General features: G+C 43.4%; 2 protein-coding genes across 2 annotated transcripts in view; both read left to right on the top strand.

The window, feature by feature from the left end:
• lamc3 (laminin, gamma 3) overlaps positions 1-4,803 on the top strand; it is a gene marked incomplete at its 3' end in the record, with an annotated part of 101,322 nt that extends 96,519 nt beyond the window's left edge. Inside the window, exons 24-28 of the mRNA XM_079734546.1 lie at positions 446-548; positions 1,424-1,626; positions 2,741-2,881; positions 3,453-3,549; positions 4,547-4,803. Of these exons, the coding sequence (XP_079590672.1) occupies positions 446-548; positions 1,424-1,626; positions 2,741-2,881; positions 3,453-3,549; positions 4,547-4,803 (801 nt within the window). The remainder of the gene's footprint in view (positions 1-445; positions 549-1,423; positions 1,627-2,740; positions 2,882-3,452; positions 3,550-4,546) is intronic.
• A 5,008-nt stretch (positions 4,804-9,811) lies between these two features.
• Positions 9,812-20,285, top strand: aif1l (allograft inflammatory factor 1-like). The gene is made up of 6 exons (XM_079734654.1): positions 9,812-9,944; positions 10,227-10,288; positions 11,509-11,575; positions 14,160-14,201; positions 15,250-15,412; positions 18,541-20,285. The coding sequence occupies exons 1-6, from the start codon at positions 9,920-9,922 to the stop codon at positions 18,641-18,643; spliced, it is 462 nt and encodes a 153-aa protein (XP_079590780.1). The 5' UTR covers positions 9,812-9,919; the 3' UTR covers positions 18,644-20,285.
• Positions 20,286-21,515: the final 1,230 nt, after the last annotated feature.

Genomic DNA, 21,515 nt, shown 5'->3' on the forward strand with positions numbered 1-21,515 from the left:
TTTTTGACAGGTAATGGATTCCCTAAACCAATCAGGGGACAGATACACTGATCGGTCAGATGGAACCAGGAATGGTCTGAAATCTGAATTGGCTCATACAGAGGCAGGACAGTCAACTGGAAACAGATAGAGCTGACAGATCAATTGCAAATGACACTCAAATAGATCTTACCTTGGCCTGGATAGTGTAATACTAACTATTTAATATAATTGTAATTTACTTCAGGGTTTTTCTCGTCATAAACACATGTGGTTGTTATTTGTTGGAATGTGTGTAGGATTGATAATTCTCGAATTGGGCAAGTTACACATTCTAATGCAATTCAAACCCAAACAATAATACTTTTAGCTGATTTTTTATGGAGAATTGTTCTGATTTTCTGAAGTATGTATGACCTTTTTCACCTAGTCTTTTTATCATTCATCCTGTGTGTTGTTTTTAAAGAAAAAGGCTCGCATTGAAGGGGCAAAGGTCATTGCTTTGACATCCGTTGTGTCAGCGAAAGAGATGGAATCTCAAGTCATTACGCTCCACAAAGAGATGGAAAGTAAGTCTTCTTTGCAGTTTCCCTCTCCTTTACTCCCCTATTTCATACATTATTCACATTATTCACAGTCACGGAGCTGAATTATTCAAATAATATATAAATGTAGGGGAAGAATTAAAAAATGGAAGCTAATATCACATTGCTTGCCTGAGCGATTATTTGTAATCCCGGCATCAATTGTTTTGCTGGCTTTTCGCCCTGTATGCATTAAACGCAGCAATAAGTCACTCAAAAAAATAGATCTTCTTTCAATGCAGTCAGATTTGTATTGTTCCTGAATAGTTTAGGTCTAAAGTTTTCTTTTGGCCTGTCTATGAGTTCTAGAGTTTAGAAAAGTAATTTACAAGTAAGTCAAAAAGATTTTCTTGGGAGATATTTCACAAATCCCTCATAAATATCTCAAAGAACATCCACTGACCTAACATTGAACGGCACACACACTCAGACAGTAATAATCTCTGCTGTCAGTAACATAACAAGCATTCCAAAACAACACAATGGACTCTTATCACCCCAGGAACCGTGGTAGGACTCAAACAGGTGTCGCTCATAACACCAATTATGGCTCTTCTCCTTTGATGAACCAGGGCAGAGCTAGTGGACTAAACCAGGGAAGATAGCACACATTGACCATCTTCCATGTGCCTCTGGTGCATAAAAGCTTCACACCCGTAGTAACTGTTATGTGTTTTGTTTGGTCAGTCCCACAATGGCATCTCTGTGAAAAGGGTCTGCGCACTCTCTTCAAAATACACTATCACAAATTAGAATTGAAATCAAATTCAAAAGATCAGAAAAGAATACAGGGCTGGAGCTAGGACCCAGCCGCCCTCACCTGTAACCTAGAAGTTAATTTGATCCACGTGACCCATCAGCCATGGAGAGGGACTGGCCCCGCCTCCAGGCCCAGACGCGGCTGGCCGTGAAGAAGGAGAGGCCACTGGAGGAGAAGGTTCTGGCCGACGTCAGGAAGAAGGTGAAACAGGTGGAGAAGATGCTCAACCCGGCGTTGGGAAACACGCGCCTCTCCAACGCCAGCGCCCATGAGGCCCTGGAGACGGCCACGGCTGCCGCAAACGTACGTCTCAGGGTCAGAGGTTAACGGGGGCTCGGGGAATGTTGCCCCTTAAAGATAGGATCATTGTTCTAAATATACACATAAGTTAGATTCAAATAAGAGTTTTGAATATCTTATTGCTTAATTTGCCAAAAGGACAAAATCCCTAAAACATAATACATGGGGGTAAAACTTGTATTTCTAAACACGTATTACATGGGCTTTTGTTAAAAAGTATATTTGCTATCGTGCTACGTATGCTCCAAGTGAGGATGTGTGTTTGTATCGTTGTGCTAAACTTATTTTTCATTGGAGCCATTGCTTTTGTTTAAATGTATTATTAGGCATGGGTCCAAAACTATATAAGACCAATAGCCATCCAACCACAAGTCAATCAAGATAATGATTATTCCTTTTTTCACTCTCTGAATCAATTTGGTTCTGTGAAGGGAAATAAAGAGTTGAGAAAATCTAATTTTGAAATATAAGTGAATGCATCAGTAAAAAGTTATCCATTCCCCAGGTTTATGTAATTTTTAACTAGAAAGTTTCTCAAGAATAAAACTTACCTATCCACAAATTAAGTTTTCTATATAAACCAGACACACACACACACACACACACACACACACACACACACACTCTGGGAGGAAAGTCTTTCAGACTTAATTTACTGATGTCTCAACATGATATAGTTAAATGTAGCTATGACTCAAGCCACTAGAGGTTATATAGCTATAACTGTAGCTACGACTCAAGTTACTAGAGGTTATATAGCTATAACTGTAGCAACGACTCAAGCCACTAGAGGTTATATAGCTATAACTGTAGCTATGACTCAAGCTACTAGAGGTTATATAGCTATAACTGTAGCTATGACTCAAGCCACTAGAGGTTATATAGCTATAACTGTAGCTATGACTCAAGCCACTAGAAGTTATATTTCTAGAACTGTAGCTACAACTCAAGCTATTATAGGTAATATATAGCTATAACTGTAGCTACGACTCAAGCCCCTAGAGGTTATATAGCCATAACTCTACGACTTCAGCCACTAGAGGCTGCTAATGGGAAAATGTACATGGTGCAGCTTTCAGGTTTGAAATATCTTTCTTCTCATTTTCACTCGGAGCAGGAGGCCAAAGACAACGTGGTCCATGCCAAGCAGACCCGGAGTGCCTCCAAGCACCTTGGGACCCAGGTAGAGGCCACCGTTCAGCAGCTGGCCCAGCTGGAGAACAGCTCAGCCATCGCCAGCACCCAGCTCACCTCAGAGGTACCAGGATGGGGGGATGGGTTGGTGGGTCGATGGATGGATATGGATGGATGATGGATGGATGAGAACACTGAAGAATAGATGGATGAGTAGATGGATGGATGAGAAGATGGACGGCTAGATGGATGATTGATGGATGATGGCAAGGTGGATCAGGATCATGATGGGTGAATGGACATAGGGGTATTTAAGTCACCCTTTCAGGGAAATCGAGGCCTAAAATCAGCACACTTCAGGTCATAAAAAATATGAACATCTTCAAGTAAATGTCGAAAAGAATATTTGCAATGTATAAATATGCACGTGTGACAAAGCAGTAAATATCCATGTAAACCATATCATAATCTTATTTATTACCTGTTTGGAAGACATTTAGTTGGGCCCTGTGTAAGATGGGGAGACAAGAGGGCCTGACTCTCCTTAGCCAATCAGTTTGTGGCAACACCTGCTCACTCACCTGTCTTCTAATCAAGGGTCCCATGAGCCACGCCCCCACACCATGTTAATAAGGGCTGCTGGATGATGGCAAGAGGATTATAATAAAGTGATTGTTCCTCTTGTTCTGATTTAGCCGATGAACCTGAAGGTGGTGAAGGAGGACATGGAAGCAGCCAAGCTCCAGCTGGAGCTCTACGCCTCCACCCTGACGGAGCTCGTCAGTAAGATTGGTACGTCTCACCTCAGCTTTAATATGTCCAATCAATCATCTTGTAAAAGTGCATGTGTAATTGTTGTTTGATTTCGCTCCATAACAATTTACAGACACATCAGAGAAATCGGTTGAAGGTTTTGTTATTGTATTTTAATGCTGACATTTTTTTATCATAGCGCAGGAAATTACGTTAGGGAGTTAGGGAGCCAAATAATAAGATGGATGGTGAGATGACATGCAGCATCCATCCGACCTCCCATCCATCCAGTTCTTTTTTTTCTGTGAATTTTTCCGTCTGCATGCCTGGATTGTGCTCACTACAGCATAGCGATCACATCAAGATAGCGATCGGGGTCGGAGATTTAATTCACTGTTTCCATGAGCAAAATAGATCCACACTTTCTCTGTCAGTTTCTCGCAGTACCATGCAGATCTATTGCGACAGGGCACTCTATCTCTGTTTGTCAGACGCACACTGTTCTGCTATGATTCACCTCTCTGCTGATTAGAGTCCCAATGCACGCACGCACACACAAACACACACACACACACACACACACACACACACACACACACACACACACACACACACACACACACACACACACACGATGAGGGAGACTCCCATAAGTGGATAGATTTTTGATTGCCTCTGATCAACCTCACAAGTAGTCTGTCATGATAATGTTCCCCTTTCAAGCAAACCCAAAGCACCATGTTACCCTGTTTATGGGGTCACTACGGTTCCCTGCATGCCTTCTATGGGGTCACCATGGTAACCCTTCATGCTGTCTGCGGGACCATCGTGGTAACCCTGCATGCAGTCTGCAGGGCCACTGCGGTAACCCTGCTTGCTGTCTGCGGGGTCACCACGGAAACCCTGCGTGGGGTCTATACGGGGTCACCACGGTAACCCTGTTGGCTGTCTGCAGGGTCACCCCTTAACCCTGCGTGCTGTCTGCGGGGTCACCCTAGTAACCCTGCTTTCCCTCCGCTGTCCGGACCGGTTCCAGACGGCCAGGTGAAGCTGGAGCGCTTCGACCGAATCCTGAACGAGACGGCCCTGCGGCTGCACATGCTGAGAGGCAGCGTGGAGAGCCCCGCGCTGGGCGGGAAGATCCAGAGGCTGCGCTCGGCCGCCCAGGAGCAGCAGGGCCGCCTGGCCTCCATCGAGGCCGACCTCCAGGAGATCAGCCAAGAAAGGGACAGCCTCAAGGACATTACCCTCAACCTGCCCAAGTCCTGCCCCCAGCCCACGGGGGCCGGCTAGGGGGATGTAGAGGAGGGTGGGTGGTGGGGGATGGGGGTCGGTCATGGGTGTAGTGGTGGTGGTGGTGGGGGTCTTGGGTGGGTGGAGCATGGGGGGGCGAGGGGGAAATGGATGTGATGGTCGTGGGTTGTGGTTGGGGGTGGGCGGTGGTAGATTGGCGGTGGTTTGTGCGACATGGATGGGGTTGGTGGTGGTGGTTGTTGGGACATGGGTGGTGGTGGTGGCCATGGTGCTGGTGGTGTGGGTTGGGACTTGTGCTCCAAACCGCCACCATCAGCACCCACGTCCCAACCACCAAATGTATTTTGAATGTTGGGAAGGGTTGCTGGACTGCTGCCCAAAATGATAATTGTGTTCCTTCCCGTTCAGTTTATGTTTGTGGGTTGTCTTTGTTGTGTTGACCTCCTATGTCTTTTTTTCCCACATACTCCTTACATCACACATGTGCAATCAAGAGACACACAAATACAAAAACACACGCACACAAAATCCGTTCTCACAACCCCCCCCCCCCCCCCATACACACACACACACACACACAGAAAATTCTTTCCCAAACACACAGACAGTTTTCTATCTCTCTTACACACAATCTCACAGACACACTCACAAACAATGGCACACACTCAACTCTACCTCTTCAATCCACCTTAGTTCCCCATTTTATTCAAATTGAACAACATAATAACTTTAATTAAACCTTCCGTAATTGCAGGCCAACTTGAGAGGCCTCTCTTATCTGTGGGGAGCTTACAGGTGCGTTGGAGTGCCTCTCTGCACTGACACGTTCAATTACACTGCAGCTCCTTTCTCTATCGCCCTGCTTTCATTAGTACATTCCTCCCATTGCCCCCTGCTGGTCGTCCAGGTCAGCACACAACTTCTTTAGCATTCCTCTCTCTCTCTCTCTCTCTCTCTCTCTCTCTCTCTCTCTCTCTCTCTCTCTCTCTCTCTTTCTCTCTTTCTCTCTCTCTGTGGGATGATGAACTGCTCTGACAGAGCATCATTCAGATACACAACACATAGAATTATCTTCTGTAGGAATAATACATTCAGCCATTTAGTCTACACTATTATCTAAAGCAACTTACAAGTTACAAGTACACAATCAAAATGAGAGTAACTAAGGCCAAAGCCAGTGTGCAGATTAGAGTTGGAATCAGAGAGATGATTCAATGAATGAATAGCATTTTTATTTTTATATGAATGCCTTACTAGACATCAGCTGTATCACTACAGCTCAGTGATACAGCTATCTCAACAAAATTCGATTTTTAACTTCAATACCGTCCATAGTCATATCCATAGTCCATAATATCCCAGAAAACAGTATGCAATAGACAGTATGTTGTTAATATGTTGGTGTTGATTGCTCCATCTGGTCTGCATTGGAGAGGGGTGAGGGCGGTAGGGAGAGGAGAAGAGGGAATGGAATCTCAATTAAGAGATGTCTGAAAATATATGTATGATTAAAATTTACTTTTTTTCTGTATTTTGTCTTTTTTTCATGCTGTCAAATAGAACAATAAAACAAATATTTAAAAGCTTTATGGTGCAATCACAGTTTCAAGTGATCCATTGATTGGTCTGCATGTCCGTCTCAATAAAACACTGACACAATACATTTATGAGAATTGTCATTATTGCCATCTCCACTGAATTTTTTTTTAAAAAGTATCATTTTTTGTAATTTTAGGATTATTCATCTTAGATATATTATTAATTGTTAACGTAAAAAATCCAGATCAAGTCATTATATTGCTCTTGAAGTTTAGGTTAATTATATTTAGTTATTGTACTTAAAGGTCCCATGGCATGCTACTTTATGCATGCTTTAATAGATATTAGTGGGTCCCAATCACAGTATTTGACGACGTTCCCGACATTCAGCCGTGGTGCAAAATTACAGCCACTACGAGCCAGTCGCACATTGAGCTTTCCCCAAACGAGCCATTTCGGTGTCTGTAGCTTTAATGCAAATGAGGAGGAGAGAGGCGGGTCAAGGAGGAGGGTGGGGGTGTGGCCCTGAGCAGCTTGCTGACAGGGTAACATGCGCTCTGTTTACAGTGGATGTATTGCAATGGCGAGGCGCACACATCCTTTGGCCGTGTTCTGTCAATATTCTAGAACACTCCGGGTACTCCAGCGGGAGTCCTGGAGCTCTATGTCTAAATAATATCATATTATACATAGATATCTATATCAAATAATATATATTATTACGGCCAAAAGCTGTGTGAGCCTCCAGACGATATTATGAATCTCAAACGACTGCGTGGGGTTCTCCGACGTCTCTGGTTCTTCCACGTCCACATCAATCTGAAGTAGACTGAACCACGACATGGAGGAGAAAGGGATTGTTGACCGCGGTTGTCTCCCGCCGGAGCCTCGCTGCCGAAGCAGCGCTTAGGCACCGACACCTCCTGCAGCAGGCATCGCCGAGGCGGTGGTCCCTCGGCAGCAGGAAGCGGGGCTCAAGCGGGAGACATTCGCGTGCAACAATCCCTTTCTCCTCCATGTCGTGGTTCATGTACTTCAGGGAGTCAAAGCCAAAGTTCGTTTCCCCCAATTCCTTCTCAACCATGGCTGAGAAAACCCCCACTATTAGTCTCGTTGTGGAAATACCCCTACATAGAGACAAGAGTCCGACGTGTTATGCGCCATAATACCAACAGCAGAACGGTTTTCCAAATAACAAAGAGTGTGTGAGTGTATAACAAAGGTTGTGATTACACACACTTGCGTTACAGTGTGTGTAATCACACACACACACACACACACACACACACACACACACACACACACAAACACACAAACACACATGTGGCGCTCGCACGGTCATATCTCATTGGTGGGCCAAATTCTCTGGGCTGGCAAGGCAGAGAAAGGGGAGGTGGCATCTCCCCTTATGACGACATAAGGGGAAAATTTGAAAACGGCACGTCTGAGCTTCGTTTTTTCAAAGGCGGAGCAGAATGCCTAGTGCTCGTTTTACACCCGCCGAAATGTCTAGCTACTAGGGGAGCATAAGTAGGCTAGGGGAACTCATATTAATGTTAGAAAACCTCAGAAAGTGAAATTTTGATGGACATCCCAATGGAATAAAATAAAAAATAACTATCATATTACAAACAGCAATCAAGCACGTGTCAACAATGGTTTGAACACCTCTGCTGTACAATATTATTTTATGTAAAACTCTGAACATTGCTATAATTTCAAAATAACTGAAAAATATAGGAATGCTATAGGGAAGGACATGGCCTGGTTTGAATTGATTTAATAAACTTGTGTCTGGTCTACTGCGTGCAGTGAGCAGCAGAGTGTCTGGAGATGCAGCTCACCTTTTCCATCTACTCATCCCATTTGTAAAGATGTATGTGCCTTCTATAAAAGGCCAATTATGCTGCCTCTGGAGCCACTTTGGCACTGTGAGGCTGAAATATAAGACGATTCATCACTTTTAACAATGTTTTGTTTTAATTATGAAGACTAGAATTTTTACAACCTTTTCCTTTGAACCAAATAAAGATATTAGCGTCTTTGCATAGTTTTTATTGGGCAGTTAGAATAATTTGTGAGTCAGTTTTAATGTTTTTTTTATAACGTTAACAAGGGATCTCAAGTGATGAGGGCTTATTTAACGGCACATTTGACTTTGATATATCCAAAGGCCTAATTAACTGGAGAAATAGTGGATATAAATCAGTGGAAGTGGGTGCTATGTTATTGCGTGCCCACAAGGTGGCGGAAAGACAACCTTGTCTCTGTTAATTAATTGTTGTAAATTCCTTAATTAAAATATATTTAGAAGAAAACATTTACATTTAGAAGCCTCGGATATGTTCTCAGATTAAAAAAATGTCAAATACATAATCGATAAGTAGGCTATGCATATAAATAACCCCACCTTCAGCAATTAAATCAATGAAAACTAAATGACCGTATTGAAGATCTAAATTACATTACGACAATTACGTATGCATATACTGTCTGATGAATTGAAATTATGATAAAAACTTGTTAAAATATTTATCTCGGTATTGTCACTTTGATTCTTAAGCATACCCTCAAGCATGTTGCCCAGCATCCAGTAATTATTATGAATGGAAAATACATTTCTGGATATTACTGGACACTTCTGGTGCCCAATAATAAGTATCCACAAGCCATGAGCAATGATTAAAAATATATATATATATATATTAGAGTCAGTGTTTTGTATTGATGATTTATTTAGGTTTTGGTATTATGCCATCACAGAATAACACCACATGGAGGAGCTATTTTTCCTGTTAAAATCATTGTGAGCGTGTCCTATTCCTATTTTAACTTTACTTTCACAATAATTAGATGTGCCATAATTATAACGGTCTGAATCTTAAAGGGTCGATCGAGTGTATTTTTATGATCCATATTGTTTGATTTCAGCGTTTAGACACCTCACTATTTAATACGTGTAGGATACTAGAACAGTAGTTGTTCTGCATGATTTTTTTTTATATCTTTTTTCATTTGAAACGTTTTTATTTTTCAATTTCTTACATAAATAATAGATGCTTTTGAATAGTATATATTACATGTATATAATATGTGCTACTCAAATTGTAAATGTAAGTAATATAAGGATTTCAATTGCATTTTGCCTGTCTTACTTGTCTCATGCATTTTAACAAATTTATTTCTGTAGGCCTATATTAAAACACATTTAAAGTAGTTTAACCAGATGGAGATTAGAGTGTTACGATTATTCAGAAAACATCCCGCAAGACAAATTGGACATTTCATGCAAAACGTAAATATAAAACGTTTTTACATATTTTTTTATTTTGATATGTTTTCAACCCGTTTTTAACACTTTGAGCACTTGCATGAACCCACCACTAGATGACGGGCGAGAGCCAGACGCATTCCACGGTAGAACAAGAAGCACATCATCACTCAGCAGGCTGGGCTGCGTGAGTAGAAGAGAGACCAGACCAGTGGCCGCTCCACTCCACCGGCTCTCTCTTTCTTGTACACAGCGCTGCCGCCGTCTAGAGGAGACCGACACACCGCCTCCACGGAACTCTCTGTTCATCCCTGGATATCAATCAACTCACGAACCGATTCCGCGATGCCTTCTAACATGGGCGCTCAAGGTAAAAACCGTTATAACGGTGCATGCGTCAGTTTGTTGTCGTCGTCTGTTCTACCAGAACCCAGGCTCTCATGCTGCAGGGACTCCGGCTAGCTGGAGCCGGTACTGCTCGCCTGTACTTGACAATAGAGCAACCATAGGCCACGTTGGGATTCCGATCACACACATACATACTCACGCACACTATACACACACACACACACACACACACACACACACACACACACACACACACAAACACACACATTGTACTGTTAGAATAAATGTAGTTAATTGTTTGCAGGTGGAAAGGCCTTCGGGGCACTAAAGGCACAGCAAAGGGAAAAACTGGACGAGATAAACAAGGTGAGGATTTGTGAATGGATGTGTGCGGTTTATAGTGGGATCCAGGGATCGTACACACAGCTCAGGGTGGCCTTGGCGATGGACGTGAGACGGCCATGGTCAGAGGACACTGGTTTTATCTTAATAGCTGTCTACCTTCTAAGTCTGCGTTTATATTAATGTTATAAGTTAAATCCATCACGTATGTGTGTTAATCTAACAGCCCCACACAACTCTACTGTGTCCACTAGAAGGGATAAGCACACATCTTGCCTGACGACAAGTCATTATTACTAGCTTATGACTTGGTCCCGCTCTCACTACCGGCCAAGTGAAGCCATTAGACCCTCATCGCCTCGCCCCCTGATTACCCAGTCCGTTATCCACTTGTGTTTAGAGGGGAAACAGGTGTCTTGGGGGCGGTCTGACAAACCTCTTTGTCTCAACACTGCAACACAGCCCTGCTAAACGTGCAGTAGTTACCACAAAGAAACTAATTCTGCTTAAATCCCCATTACTAGTACTGGCCGTCATCGGACACTCTGAGGTTAAATGGGTAATATGGGGTCGTGACCAGCGCTGTTCCCTTACTGGAGCGGAAACCAGTCCCCTATTAATTTGTATTGATTGCATTGTGAGTGGTGTCGGCATTCCTTCACAGGCACTGGCAGAACAAAGGAAGGGGAAGTTTGCCCCCGCTGGATGGTGTAACCTATGATCAGGTTCAGCGGCAGCACATCTGTCCAGCTCTCTTACCGCTAGAAGTGCTTGAGATTCTGGAGACCAGTGTGATCTGGACAGTTCATGGGAATGTCCAATCTCTTCCCTTCTCTAGCGCTCTGTTCCCCCCCCCTTGCCCCTTACCCCTGGGGCTTAAAGCTATGAGATTCCCGCTTGACAGATTGCTCCATTATAATTTCATTAGACGACCATTCCACCACAGGCTTTTTTTTTCTGCTGGGTCGCCCCACTTTGTGAAAAACAAGCACTACTTCGTTATATATTCCAGATTCATAACTAGAGCACAGGGAACAGAAACAGGTTTAAACCAAAAAAAAATTGCACAAGGGAATTATTATTTTATTCTAATCCTGTAGGATTTTGCCATGAAAATACTTTTAAGTGAGTCATCTCACACTGCTGCAGACAATTCATATTGATCAGAAAGTCAACGGTTTGCAGAGGACAGTTTGTGTTTAACATTCTTCACATTTTTGCACTATCTCGCATTTCCTGTCTAGGAATATATGGAAGACCAGAAATACAGAGACGAAGAGGACCTCCCTGAGAAACTGGAGGGCTTTAAAAGTAAGGAACTTAGTCACTTTACAATGTGTATCGAATATGGTGTAGAAGTGTGCTCCGAGATCGAAAATAATAGCATTATTAAAAGATCAATCAGCAATGTACTAACAAAAGAAAGAGTCCAAGTAGCCTATTCATTATGCATTTCTTTATGCAATATATTGTTATTATTTCAACATAACAAACGATATAAGACCAGTTCTCTTTCCACCAAACTGTATTGCCAGTCAAATCAAATGCCTCCCACCTCTGACAGGTTTGAGGCTTTGTTTTGATGTTTTGAATATATCCCAAGCAAGAGTCCCACATACATTCTTCATCTGCACCATGACACCATGATAGAACCCATTGTTTTACGGGTGACCTCACTAAAGTGCTGAGCTGCTCTCCTCCTCCTCGTCGTGGGAGAGGCGAGCGGCGCTCTCTGAGATGTATGTGGGTTGCAGGGCCAAGTGCTGGCTGGTCTCAGAGGAATGTGCACATTGGCACCGTCGCACACCGCCTGTTATGAATATTCCCTGCTGTAGCCCAAACCGTGCTCTCCGTTCATATATATATATATATATATATATATATATATATATATATATATATATATATATATATATATATATATATATGTGTATGTATGTATATGACTATGGGTGTCCCTTTGTAGCATGCTAGACTTGTCTTCTTGCTGTTAATATAACATTTGTTTCTGGTCACAGTTCTTCAAATAATATATTTTGTCCAGATTCCGAGAGAGCGAGACCAGCACAGGACTGTTTATTTTAATAAGAGTCATAAGTCGTGAGATGGTAAACTGTCTTGGTGCCCTGCTAATGCCTACATTCCGGTGCTGGAATAGATCGTATGGACGGTTCAGTTCTATGGAGGAAGTGTATTGGTTAGCATATCAACAGAATAGACTCACTGTTGTATAGTCTCTCTCTCTCTCTCTCTCGCTCTCGCTCTCTCGCTCTCTCGCTCTCTCTCAGATCTAGTTTCTCAGATCTAGTTTCTCAGATTTCTACAGTTTGTGTGACATCAAATTCATTACATTGTAGAAATCGGTCTGCTTGGGGCCATTCTTAAAGAAAAAAGTTAATGTTGTCACATTAAGAGTTTTTCTTTCAAAAAGCACTATTTCTGTTCCTGCTGCCTAGATATCACAATAAAACACTATGCCCCCAAACATGCCTTAAAGAATGAGTTGGAAGCAGCAGATAGTCCAACATTATGCAGCCTACATATTAACTCAGGGCCCTCTTGTGTGGCTGCACTGTTGGCACCATTTGGTGGACATCAGAGGCAAAGGAAGAACGCAGGTCATAGACACGCAGTGAAAGAATCCAGGCTAAGAATCACAGCTTGTTGATGGCCAGCGGCCCGCTCAAAGAGACCTGGGGGAGGCCCACTCGCCATTTCATTAACAGGGTTAGCATTGTCCCCCTTCTAGCGCTATGGGCTCACACAATTCTCTGTCTCTCTCTCTGCTTCTCTGTCTCTCTGTCTCTCTCTCTGGCTCTCTTACTCTCTGTCTCTCTCTCTGCCTCTCTGTCTCTCTCTCTCCCTGCCTCTCTGTCTCTCTCTGCTTCTCTTTTTTGATCTCTTTCTGTCTCTTTCTGTCACACGCAAACACACACGACACACAAGAACACATTGTGGAAGAGAAATAGCATGTGTATTTCGACCAAGTAAAGCTATCTCACAGGGCAAAAAAAAAGGATGTGTGTTTATAAGTTCCTCATTTTCCTCATTCAGTGACAAGTCCCTAAAACCCCCTTCATTGAAACGATAATTTAACGAACATCCTGAATGCTTGGCCAACTGTGTTGCCTAATTCTGGAGCTCTACTGACGGCTTACACACTCGTCCATCTCATCATCGTAGGATTATTATCTTAAGATGTTTCTGACCAGGCCTTAAATCGTGTTACGTACTATACTTTAATTAGAGCTGGGTGATATCAAAACATTTATGATCACAATAATTTTCGGGATAATTATACCGTTCAGGTAAATTATCTTTAAATATCAATATGGTTATGAATGCCTTTCTAAAAAATTAAACTGAGGGTCATTAAAGTGAAGTAAATTAAAACTAGAATTCCTTTCTCACTGACGTTTTGAACCTAACCTAACCCTTCTTTTAGACTGTAGAACTTGGTATGATGAGTATACATCCTCACTTATACAATACCATTAAAATGCAACAAAAGATAACATTGAATTAAATATGCATTTAATGTAAATAGGCTGTTGAAATGATGATGAAACCTAATGGGGTAAAGTATGACCAACAGGAAAGAAGTCCTCCACCATTATTACAGACTCTGACATCGCACAGACACATGCCCTCATCAGCTGATTGAGGGTGTGGGTGTGTTTTTTCACATGCATGTGCAGGAAAGCTCACCTCGCTGTCTTGTGTGTATGTGTTTGCGTGTGTGTGTGCGTGCCCGTGTGTGTTTGTCTGTGTTAAAAAAACACAGGAAAGCGCACGCCAAAGAAAGTAATTTGCAAAAATGAAACCCACCCAGCAGGCTGTCTCCTAAGTCCCCCCCCCAGCTCCTAACAGCCCCCTATCGCCGTGTCCTCCACAGATAAATACGCAGAGTTCGACCTCAACGACCAGGGAGACATTGGTGAGTACCAGCCGTCGCACGGCCGCCAGCTGGCCGGCTGCACAGCCAGTCACAACAACTGTCGCTGAGCCGCATCACACAGCAGTAATTAACAGTGTTTTGGGTGTGCCAGTGTCTGTATGGATCAGGCCCGGCGCCAGGCCCGGCTCGCGTGTCACTCTGGTGTCGAGTGAGACCCGGCGGCCCGACCACATCGAGGTGGTCGCCCCTGATCTTTAAACTGATCTGTGACACCGGGCGGTGAGCTGTGGTGGTGTAAGCGCGGCGGCAGAGGAGTCCGTCCAAAGCTCATGGAGGAATGAGTTCATGTACTTGTTGTGGATCGGTGAATGCTCCCGGTAATACGGAGTCTTGAAGACTTGAAAACTCCTTGGGATTCATATTACCATGAATATTTTATATTCAGGCGCCGTGCACCATATAATGTTACTTTTTGTTGTGAAATGTGTTATTTAGCTTTTTACACATACATCAAGGGCTCCTTGAAAACGTACATGACATACATAAGAAAAAAAACATGTATATGAATGAATGAAGATGAGTGCATGATTTGCAGAACTTCAAAGTGGTTTGTCCCAAGATGTGGCAACGGCATGACGGTTAGGATGTGTGGATATTGATAACAGCGTAATGCTGCGTAACAGCTAACGGTGCTTCTGCTTTTGAGCCTTATCAGTATTTTCCTCAGACAGGTTGGCAAACCCCCCTGGCAGCGAGGTGCTTGAGGGGCCTGTGCAATAGGCTCTCTGTGTCCATGTTTGGACTGGGGAAGGTTTTGTAATGGTCGATAGTGGTCGATCCATCTATTGATTATTAAATACATAAATAAACATAAATAATGGCAAATTCCCGTTAGATGGTCATTTTACCTAGAAATTACCACAATTATTGATTGATCAACTATAATTGTGAGTCGGTCTTGGTGGGTCGGTCAATGCTCCAGTAACAACCACTCGGATCCGTAGAAACGTTCCCTTGAAACGCGCTGACCAGCGATCACTAGACGGTGCCCACGCTTGCTCCGTCTCACCGCTCCTTGTGTCCTCAGACATCATGGGTCTGAAGCAGATGATGGAGAAGCTGGGCGTTCCCAAGACGCACCTGGATGTGAAGAAGATGATCGTGGAGGTGACGGGGGGCAGCAGCAACACCATCAACTACCGCGACTTCGTCCGGATGATGCTTGGGAAGCGCTCGGCCGTCCTCAAACTGTGAGTGGTCCCTGGTGGTTCTCTGTACAGGAGGACATGTGCTTCATTAGAGCCGCTGAGCCATTGCAGCGCTGGGAAGAGAGAGAGCAGGAGAGAGCAGCGTTTGATGACACAAAAGGGGGTCACACACTGGACAGGCTGTTCATCGACGCACAACGTTGCATAATATCCAAACCATTATTTTCAGTGAGAGCCATCATACTGGTGCTGTGTCACTCTCTATCAATTCCTTGATCCAAACCTCCCATTGTATTATAAAACAGACAAGACCAGGAAAACTTCCCCTACCAAGAGATGCTGCCCGACACGGCTTGTGATTAGGAATAAATGTTTCAAATAAGATCTAGATCTATAAACGCAATATAATAGTATTATGAGGAAGTAGAATGTACTTATTGGTTAAAAAAGGCAGATTTGGAAGCGTTCGCTGTGCCCCTTGCCAATAACATGGAAGCCATTTGGGCTGTTGTCGTTGTTCCAGGCTGCTCTATTCACATTGATCAACAAAAAAAAGTGTCTGGAGGGCTTATTTATGTGTGTTCATGCCGAAAAAGAGCCTGGGTTCAATTTTCGCCCGAATTACACTTTAAAGTATACTGAGGTACTTTTTCCCGGTGTTTGTCGGGTGCATACCTTACTGCTGGTGTGTTGTGTTTGTGTGACTCGTGGTGTTGGTTTGAATCGTGCTACCTCTGTGTATGTGTGACTTCCTGTGTTTGCAAGATGTTTGTGTGTCGGACATTTGTGAGCCCCTGTGTGTTTGTGTGCGATGATGCCAGGGCTTTGTTAAAGTCCGCCCCAGTGAGTCCTAATGAGAGTCTTATCTGCTGCTGCGTAGGCCAGCACATTTATCCATGAGCACGGCTGATGATGATGATGGTGATGCTGGCAACCCACACACCACATTAGCCTTGAATCACCATGGAAACACAACTCCTTTGCATAGCCATCCACCTGAGTCATAGCCAGCTGGCTTTAGGATCTGGTACTTCATATACTTAGTGCGCGGGGAATGAAGAGACAAGAGTTATCGAAGGTCTGCCGTTTGATGAGTCATTTCAAAATCCATCCCTCACAGTGTGTGAGTATACAACCGCCCGGAAGGACTGCATTAATAGCTACATTTAGGGGATTTTGCTGACGCTTTTATCCAAAGAGACTTACAACCATTCATTCACACACCGAAAGTGAACCCAACCACACAGGGCAACAGCCAGCTTGTCTGGAGCAGTTGGGGTGCGGCGTCTGGCTCAGGGACACCTCGACACTCAAACCAGCAACCTTCCAGTTACCAGCCAAACTGCTCTACCTCCTTACCTACTGCTGTACCGCAGTATAATCGCTAGATGCAGTTGATCTGTCGCACATCCTCATATGAGGGGATACGCCCACTTGTGCTGTTCCAGAATAATCCATTTTAAAATGCCCCGTATTAAGCTTATCAATGTAAAACTATCTGGGGCCCTTTTTTAAAGGAAGTTGGCGATTATCATACCAATGCCAAAATACTATAATGATATATATACTGTATTTCAGCCATGAAAGCCTTGGCAGCCTGACTGGACTATGCTGACTGTACCTTACAAATCTCCTCAGAATCACTCATATCCTCATGGGTAGAACCAAGCCTAATGGGGCGACCCTGTTCTATCTCTGGAATAAGAAAAGGGCTGCTTGTTGCCGGAGCTGTGGCCACAAAGTACAACTTTATTTTTGAGAACAAAGAACAGATCAGCTGCATGGCCGAAGAAGGTCTGTGAGAACTTGACCGTTCCCCAATACAGAATGAGCAGACAATATAATTTTTTATATCATTTTAATAATTTTCTTGTTCTGATTCCTACCCATCTCGTACCATGAATGTTGACGTGTGTCAGTGGATAGGGCTGAGAAGAGCTGTAGACAACACCTGGGTTTTTGGACGTTTAAAAATAGGTATTGGATCACCCTCGTTCCAAACCGTTTGAAGTGACGAGTGTCTGGAAGCTGACTCCCACCGCCAAGGATATTTTTTTTTTAATAAATGTCTTCGAGAAAACATTGACTCCAAAGTGACGGTGCTTCAGTGAGCGGTTGCATGGCAACAGGGTGGCTCATTCACCCTCCGACCCGGGTCTCTGGAGGGGGGGAGAGTACGGAAGTGCACGCCGGCAGTGCAGACAGGAAGGAACTCTCTGGCGTGGTTGCCATGGAGACGTGCGCCTGCGTCCGAGCGGCCCGAGCGGGGGGGCTGTCAGCCCGCGGGATCAGGGCTTCCCTTATAGGCTTAAGGGAGCTTTGCAGAGGTTTTCCAAAAAAGGAAATGTAAGACGGACGTGGGCTCTGAATAGCCCCGAGGCCAGGTGCCTCGCACGGCCGTTCAGCGTACACCACCGCTCTCTCCTTTGTGTTCTCCGCTCCATTATTCCCCCTCTCGCCGCGGCTCCGGGAACACATGTTAATGACTGGACTACTGACCTGCAGTCAGACTGCATGTGTCACCTCCAAAGGCAGAACACACAGGTTTAGCTTTTTACTTGTCAAGGGATCCTTTACAAGCCGTAACCTTCCGGGTTTGAAAGTCAGCGTTGATAGCATATTTCAGGAATGGAAACAGCGGCTGTTGTTTTGTTTTCTTCCCGCCGCGCTCCCCTCCTCTTTCACACGCCGGCCTCAAGTGTTGAGTCCGGCCGTCTGACGGACAACAAACACCCTCCCCCGTCCCACACCCTCTGTTCATTTAATCTGATTTATTTCTAGTTATTAGCCCCCCCAAATCCTTGATCCTCCTCTGAGTCAGATTCCAACGGTATGGACTAAGTCCCCATATGCCGTTTGTTTTATTTACAAATTTTTATTTGGATCATAATCTCTTATCACTTGTGAGACGATAAGTGAAGACACCCACCTCATCTGCAGCACTGTGAAACTAAACTAAGACTATCCAAGTGACCCCTACCTGCTGCCCTCTTTGCATCAAACATCTAAAGAAGTTTCCAGACACAGTCAAACAGGAGGCTGCGTGTACCATCACTTTTGCACTCCATTGTTCAACTGTGTGTTGACGCTCATAATGTTCCCCTTTCCAAGGAGGTATCACCTTTTAATAACATTGTTCTCTCTCTCGCTCTTGCTCTCTCTCTCTCTAGGGTGTTGGTCTTTGAGGACAAGGCAAACGGTGCCGGCAGTAAACCAAACGGTGGTGGTGGTGGTGGACCCCCTCCTAAAAGGGACATATCCAGCCTGCCATGAGCCCAGAGGGGGTACGCATCCCCCCCCCCCCCTCAGTTGCCCCTGTGTACATAGCTTTCCCCCGAAACCGGTACGTCAAGGCACCGGAAAAAAGAACAATCGTTGTGTGTGACGTCAGCCCCTCTCTGTGGCGGGGGGAACAGAGAGAACAAAACCAGAAGCGAGCCCTCCTTTAACTCTGTATATTTGCTGTGAAAAAAAAACATGACCAGAAAAACAAAAGCACATGAGCTTTTTTTTTAACGACAAGCGCGTACATGTATATATTTATATTGACTATAATAAGAAGCTGCATATTTTTAAACTAGTGTTGACACTCCTCGTGGTTGTGATAACGTGTGTCGAGCCCCCCTGTGGTGTGAGCTGTGTGTACTGAGGTGGTCGTGGTGATCCCTGAGACAGCGGGGTCATGTGATTGGTTGACCACGCTGACGACACAAAGAGTGATGTTTGACTGTGAATGATGTGATGATCCCGTGTGTGTGTTTCTTTTATATACAGTATAACTGAGATGTAGCATCGGTAGGTACATGTTATCTGGTTCATGGTTTATTTCCATTGTGCACTGTTATTGGTTTAAGGGAAGAAGCAGAAAATTTAAAAATGTTTTACTGTTTTGACGCATTACAGCGTTGGTTAGTTTAACGATCGTTCCGTCGACCGTTTACTCTCTCTTCCGGATTATTTTGGGAAGTATTTGATGTTTATTAATCTGAAATATTGAACCACAAGGTGCACCAGATAAAGGTTTCTGAACAACAACACGAGCTCCATGAACCACGGTTTCAGATTTTTGTAATTTTCCAATATTTGGTACCCACAAATAAAAGGCTAAATAGACACAAATAAGATCTTGATGGTCAGACCTAAAATGCTAATATTTTGCATGATGAATCTATAAAGAGAAAACATGAAAACCGTGAAGTTTGGGAACCGAAGGGTATGTGGTTTTAAGGCACAAAAAAAGAAGAATAAAAGACTGAATAACCTAAGAGGAATTATATAAAACATCAAATGGAATAGTTTTTGCCAAGTGCCTAAATATACAGTGAGTGTAGAAGTAAAAAGAGTCAACATGGACTTTGTAAATGCATCAAGGTGCTTCTGTGTTCAGCATTACTTAGTGTAGTTTGGTTTTGTTGCTTTGTAGTCTTAATGGCGTTTGTAGAATCAAATTGTAATTGCTTAGACTTTTCCTAAACCTTTTTCCCAGTTTTAACCACTTTTAGCTGTTGTTTTAACAGTTTTATTTTCTTGTTTCACCAATAGACCACATGTTTAGCTTTTTTGTATTCTATTTCAATTGTCCAGTGTCCCCTTAACCGCTGACTTAGTTAGTTTCAAAGAATAATTTTTGATATCATTATTTTTGTTTGTTATTATTGTGCTCTCACGTTCCTACGTTATCCTCCGACCGGCTTATCTTCGTGGTAAGGTTAATTGTCCTGTGAATTATTTGTGCCTCGGAGGTAATCTTCCTTCTGGTATGTCGCCAAGCGGAATCGAACACGCCTCTCCGCCACGCACTGCCTGCGTCGGTGAAATGGGGATCTTCGGTGTCCTGGTGTTCTTCAACCGTCATCATCAACTTGAACATTATTTTGAAAACACCGAAGGAATTAAAAAACTTCTGTTAAGCACACCTCTTTGAGTCTGATGTTTAACTCTTTATTCTATAGTACACTATAGTATTTGCCTATTGGTTGTGCACACTTTGCATTTCTTATTTTTTAATCGTAGATTTATTTCTTAGTGATTGTTGAATTCATGACAATGTCCTAGGTAATATGAACTTAACCAACAATACGGTGAAGCGAGGGACCCATGGAAAACGGGGGTGTATTGCAAGGTGCAGTGCTTTAGCAAGAAGCATAATGGGATTGTAACAGGTACCCTGATCATTAAAACCACCCTCACTGTTCCATGAAACCAAGTCCCACAGGCATCGGCCGTCCCTCAGGAAGAAATACTGGGTTTCTTAGAAACAGCTGAGGAGAATAAATATTACAAATTAAAAAATTATCCTCAGTTATGATGAGTTATGTATGTTGTTTTTCACATCTAAGATTCACCCAGATCATTCTAGATCACGTATCACCCTCTGCAACAGACTTTTACACATTTCTTGACTGCGGAGTGCAGAACACACAATGTATTGTTTGTCCATGTATGGGTGCAACAGAAGACAATATTGTGCAGGTCACTGCCCCTAGTAGTCTAGATATGTGAGGTAAACAGACCTAGCTTGAGGCTCCACCTGCTGGAACATAGATCCGCTCTAGATAGGACACTGATAGGAGGAACTAAACCTTGAGGTTATGTTAGTATTTACTAATGTTATTGCTTGATGTTCCATCATTTCTCCTACAATAAGCAACATCGTCCCTGCTTCATCCTAATTGGTGGTCAGAGAATCCAAAGTTTGTAATCAAGATTTTTTATCTGACGTAGGAAGAAAAATAAGCAAATGTGTTCTACATTTAACTTACATTTGTCATGAAAATTTCTTACATTGCGTCTAGGATGGATGAGACTTCTAAATGCATACACTAATCTCTCTAGCAGAGTGAGCCCCAAATACAGTTTCACCCAGCCTTTTGACACAGTTTCACCCCTCCCTGCACTTCATTTGTCCATACATCGACGAGGGAAATGTTGACATGCAGGTTTTTTTTCTGGTATAGATCAGGGGGTCGTTTTGACCGAATTCCATAAATTCAGACTTGCTCTGAATTCAAACACATTTTATTAAAGAGCAGATGTATATTAGCTTAGACCCATTTCATTAAAGATCAGGTCTACTAGTTTAGGCATATTACTTTAAAGAGCAGGTGTACTAGCTTAGACACATTGCATTAAAGAGCAAGTATAC

This window comes from Pollachius pollachius (genome assembly GCF_949987615.1).
Source record: "Pollachius pollachius genome assembly, chromosome: 4".
NCBI classification, from domain to species: Eukaryota; Metazoa; Chordata; class Actinopteri; order Gadiformes; family Gadidae; genus Pollachius; species Pollachius pollachius.